The 5660-nt window shown below is 35.5% G+C and overlaps 1 protein-coding gene across 1 annotated transcript; it reads left to right on the top strand.

The window, feature by feature from the left end:
* Positions 1-3819: 3819 nt before the first annotated feature.
* LOC129223032 (piggyBac transposable element-derived protein 4-like) lies at positions 3820-5457 on the top strand. Its single transcript, XM_054857596.1, has one exon. It carries the CDS (start codon positions 3820-3822, stop codon positions 5455-5457), a length of 1638 nt encoding a protein of 545 aa, XP_054713571.1.
* The last annotated feature ends 203 nt before the right edge of the window (positions 5458-5660 follow it).

Here is a 5660-nt window from a genome sequence, read left to right as displayed (position 1 = left end):
AAACTGTTTCTAGATAAAATATTGTTGCCGATTTCGTAATTTGGTTTAAGGGAGCATAGCTAAATCGAAATTAATACTACTGCGCGATCAACTTGATTGTTATTGGTATAAAGACAGTAATAGTAATTTGATTAATGCTGTGTGTTGTTTATTACTAGTTACATGGGTTGGTTGTCTTTAAATTTAGGTTGTTTACCTTGAAATTGAAAAAAAAAAAATATTAATCAAGTGAATTATTTAGTAAAACACCAATTTCAAACTTTGACGCTTGAAGAGAAGCTCGAAATGAAGAAACTGCACAAGGATCATATTTTGTTGCTCAGCATTACTTCATTGTTACTCAACATTAGCTCTCTTCATTTTATCTGTATAAATATTATTGTGAAAGCTTTACAGAGCAGGCCCACCCGCCAAATTAAGGCACGAGCCGCCACTGTGTCAGACATTCTGAAAGTTTAGTATCGTTTGAAGGAAAACTCTGCATGTTATGAGCCAAATATCGTCAAAAAAAATTGTATTTTTGAAAGAAATACTTTTATCTTCCTTACGTATAAGAGATACTTTCACGAGAATATAAAAATAAACTCTGCATAGTTCTTTTACTTATTTCTGAAATTTATAGCTTATTCCCAGCTATTTAGAATGAAAGATGATCAAAACCCCCTTTTTTGTTAACTCAATTTGTTGCTGGTCCCCTAAATGAGTATTAAGTAGACTTAATTTTAATTGGAAAATGATAACCGGAGTAAATACTTTTTATGTGCAAAAAACTATAGAGCAATTGGTCCTTTATTTTTCGAGAAATTTGTAAAATTGTGAATTTTCAAAGTTTCCCAATACTTTTGGTGATATGTTTATGTTTGGTGTTTTGCTCCACAATATTAGCTACTCCTTTCCTCTTCGTAAGCGCAGCATCTGTGTCGATAAAGTAATTTCTAATTTCATTTTCTTTTTAAATTTCCTCAGAGAACCACTGAAATCTTCCTTCCCAAAGGTAGATTGAAGTTGATTTCAATTCAAAAAATGAAATTGGAAGGAAACGCCTTCCTTTTTTCAGTTCTTTCTAAATAACTTATAGTTGGTTATGTTGCAACAAATAATTCCCTTAGCTCATTCAGTTATGGAATTGCTATAGGCTTTTTATAATTACTCCCTGAAATTTTGATAAGTACATATGAGCGGCATAGCGACAGATGTGAAGTAAAATTACATTTTTCGACTTTTTTCTTTATATCTATCGATTAATATTATTGGGTAGTTTGTATCCGTAGCAGCGGCGTAGCGTAGGTTTCTGCCGCCCCTCTTACACTCTCCTGCTAAATGCCCCCCCCACCTGAAAAACGACATTTTTAGTATTTTACAGAATGAAAACCGAATTTTATTATCCAAAACGAGTTTTACATTTTAATATAATCTTACGTCAAAACAATTTGCTTTCGATTACACTTCTCGATGAAAAATCAAAATATCGGCTTCATTTCAATGAGTTCCATGTCCGAAAAAATGTGCACGTTGAAACAAAACATGCAAATAAATAAATAAAATAAAATAAATGTAAATTTTAAAAAAATATATACATCTCGAAGCATCGTATGTTGCACATGAGCCGACTCCACAGACCTTTAGTGGCAAACCTACCCAAATTATTTATACTTATTGAAGTTACGACCACACATACAGAGTCCGTTTTTCACGAGAAGGCACATCGTCACGCCTCCTCGAACGCAGAGTACCATTTTACGCGTCTCGTGAATCTTGATTGCGAAATACATAATTTGAATTCAAGATGTAAAATATTCAAAATTTTAAAAAAATTTATATTGCGCCCTCGAACGTGCGCGTCTTCATTTTTTCTTCTTTTTTTACGCCTTCTAACCATCTGTGCACCTTCGTGTTCTTTTCTTTTTTTTTTTTTTTTGCACCCTTTGGTACTCAAGGTTGGCGCCCTCTGGGGGGACCCAGTCCGCCCCGGACTGCCTGTCGATTTTTGTAATATTTATAATCCTCTTGAACGAGGTTGAACTCTCCCTTCTAGTCTTACTATATCAGCTCCAGTGATCAATAATCCACATGCATGTTAGTATCCATTATTTCGTGCTCGTGGTTGAACGAGAAAAATTTCTTGAGACAATATAGAACTGAAGAATAAAAAAAAAACGTTTTTGATGTTCATTTAGTGAGACACAATTCGCCATTCATAGCAAAGTGCCGTTAGAAAAAAACTTTTTTAATTTTAATGTAGTGTTACAGAATTTGCCGCCCCTAGCATAGTGCCACCCGGGGCGAGTGCCCCCTTTGCCTCCCCCTACGCTACCCCACTGATTCGTAGCTCTCCCCCCCCCCTCAGAGACATGAGTAACCTTTTATATTAGGTACACCACCATATTCCTGTGTTTCAAGGAGTCACACATTGTGTTTGCTCGCTGTAACGGAAATTTCGTAGCAATTTAATTCAAGCAATTTAACAGCAATTACCTTGGGATTAAAAAATCATTTCGCTGAAACAGAAATTTCGTTTTATTAGTATTCGTTGTAATGTGATCTCACTATATACAGTGCTGTAGTCGAGAAAAAATATTTTGAGGGATGCGCCAAACAGAAAATGTTAACATTACAATTTACATTACACTGGAATCGATTATTTCAGAAAGGGCATGTCCCTTTTTTTTTTTTTCAAAATTGATTTCGCTGCGGTTTTAGTTTTACCATACTTGTATGTAGAGAAATCGACTTGTATAGCAGGGAAGTCTATCCTTGTACAACAAAGCACTTTATTGAGGGGTCACATTTTTCGTTAGTGTAAGTTAGTGTTTCGTTAGTAAGGGCATAAGTCCCGGACTTATGCCCTTTCGTCACTAAACACGAATGACGGAATAGTAAGATGCACTGTGAATGTATGGCAAGATCACAGAAGAACTAGATGTTTTTGGAGTAATGAAATAAAAACAAATAACTACTTAGATCTAGCATTATTACGGTAATGGTAGGTTCGTCAGTTAGGGGGGTTAGGGGGGAGGGGAGGGGATTCGAAATCACTACCTGAATAGAGATAAGGCAGAAAACTATCAGAACGAAATTCGCTAATTTATTGGGGATTTTATTATTATCACTCTACTATCTATATTACCCAAAAAATCACGTGATTTACATATCCATTCTGGGGAATTGTGAATGCCTCATACAATTTTATTTTTGTAAGGAATTCGTTACAAAGTTGTGTGATACATTCTGATTGATGTAAAAGTTGGGATGTAAGTTCTAAAATGTGATACTTTTAAACACTTTTTTTTAAATTAATGATTTGCCTTGAAAACATCAAAAATCATTCACAATTATCGGTCAATCACAATAGTTTTCTATCTCTTTGTTCATTAACTCGCGAGAGCTCGCACGGGGTCGTAAACGACCCCAGCCATTTTTTGTTTCCATTTCTTGGAATTTCATGGACAAATAAAGAAATCATTTTCTGAGTAGCTGGGATTGTGTCCTTGATTGATGTGTGGGTGTGGTTGGAATTTTCTTATCTCCTTTCAATTCTTGTAAACAAGGGGGGTTTTGAGAGTGGGGTCTTTTTCGACCCCGCGCGAGTACTGACGTCAGTAAAATTCTCGAAACGGAACAGGTGTTTGGAATTATTTCCAGTGCAATGCATTCAAAGAATTTAGAAAAAAAGGTTGGGAAACGGAAGTAGTTTTCAGCAATCCTTCTTCTAGTCATGATTTTGAGTGCACACGCGTGCGGTTTACCATGATAATTTAGTTTTGTCCTTTCTAATCCATATTTTTCAATCGTATTTGTAATAATTATTACAAAGAAAGCATGCCGACTCCATATGAGCAAGAGATGGAGCGTCTCCGCAAATTATTAGCCGATGTGGAGAGTGATGAAGAGGTCATTCCAGACGATGAATGTTTTAGTGATCAAGAAAACTTCAGTGACCACGACAGTGAGAGCGAATTTTCAGGAAGTGAAAGTTCTGCTGATCCCGATAGAGATGACACCTTTGTTGGAAGAGATGCAAAAACTATTTGGCAAAAAACAAAATTCCGAGCTAATGTCCGTGCTCCAGCTCGAAATATAATTACGCATCTTCCTGGGCCAAAAGGAAACGCCAAAAATGTTAGTGATGTCTTTGAGAGTTGGAGCGTTTTTATCGATGATAAAATGATAAACCAAATAGTTGAATGCACTAATATTTTTATACATGACGTTTCAAAAAATTACTCAAGACTCAGGGATGCAAAATGCACAGATTCGGTGGAAATTAAGGCTTTATTTGGCCTATTATATTTAGCAGGTCTTCACAAGTCTTCTCATCTAAATGTAAGGGACTTATGGGCTACTGACGGAACCGGAATCGAAATATTTCGTTGTGTAATGTCATACAACCGTTTTCTTTTTTTGATGAGATGTTTACGCTTTGACGATGTACATACCAGAGATTCAAGGAAACAAAACAATAAACTGGCTGCAATAAATGAAATATTTGAAGCTTTCGATGCAAACTGCAAAGAAAATTACACTTTAGGGGAATATGTGACCATTGACGAAAAACTGGAACCGTTTCGGGGTCGCTGTGCCTTTAGACAGTATATGCCAAACAAGCCCGCGAAATATGGAATAAAACTATTTGCACTAGTCGATGCAAGAACTTTTTACACTTCATCTATGGAAATCTACTGTGGTAAAAATAGCAACAAATCGAACAAGCCGATTGACGTTGTAAAAAGACTTGTAGAGCCACTGTACAACACAGGTAGAAACGTTACCACAGATAACTGGTACACTAGTTATCCTTTGGCCAAAGATTTGATTTCTAAAAATCTTACAATAGTAGGAACATTGCGAAAAAATAAAAAAGAAATCCCTGTTGAATTCGTAAATACGAAGAAACGTGAAATACATTCTTCATTATTTGGATTCCAAAAAGATTGCACAATCGTCTCATATGTTCCAAAGAAAGGAAAATGTGTTTTACTATTGTCAACGATGCATAACGATGACACTATTGATGAGGATTCGGCTGAGAAAAAGAAACCAGAGATAATTACATTTTATAATATGACGAAGTGCGCAGTGGATGTTGTTGATCAAATGGCGGCATCCTACACCACGGCAAGGATAACAAATCGATGGCCCATGGTAGTATTTTTTTGCATTCTGAATGTTGCTGCTATAAACGCCCGGATAATACTGCTGTCCAAAAAGGACCCTCCTGTGGAATATAAGAACCGAAGACATTTTCTAAAAAAGCTTGCATTGTGTTTAGTTGAAGAAAAAAAAGCAAACCGTGTTGTTAGTGAAGAACCCCCAACTAAAAAGGCCAAAGTTTCGGGTCGATTCAGGTGTGCTTTGTGCCCAAGAAATGAAGACAAAAAATGTCAACAGATTTGCGTATTGTGCAAAAATTATGCATGCAAAGAACATCAAAATATTGTTTGCAACAACTGTAAGTAAGTTTCTTTAGGTATTCTATATTTTTTGTACAACTTTTGCTAACTGAATACTAACTGAAATAGGAATAAAAATGTGTAAACGTTTTGAAAAAGTTGTTGAAAAATGTGTCATAAATATGCTTAAAAACATTGTAAAAGCTTAGGAAAAGTATTTTTTATGCATTGTTTAACATATAAAACATTTTTTTTCGTGCATAGTACAAT

Source organism: Uloborus diversus, chromosome 5, assembly GCF_026930045.1.
Source record: "Uloborus diversus isolate 005 chromosome 5, Udiv.v.3.1, whole genome shotgun sequence".
Lineage (NCBI taxonomy): Eukaryota > Metazoa > Arthropoda > Arachnida > Araneae > Uloboridae > Uloborus > Uloborus diversus.
This window is presented reverse-complemented; position numbering and strand designations above follow the sequence as displayed.

Coding starts and splice junctions, on each gene's coding strand:
- LOC129223032 (XM_054857596.1), top strand. CDS start 3,820: ATGCCGACTCCATATGAGCAAGAGATGGAGCGTCTCCGCAAATTATTA.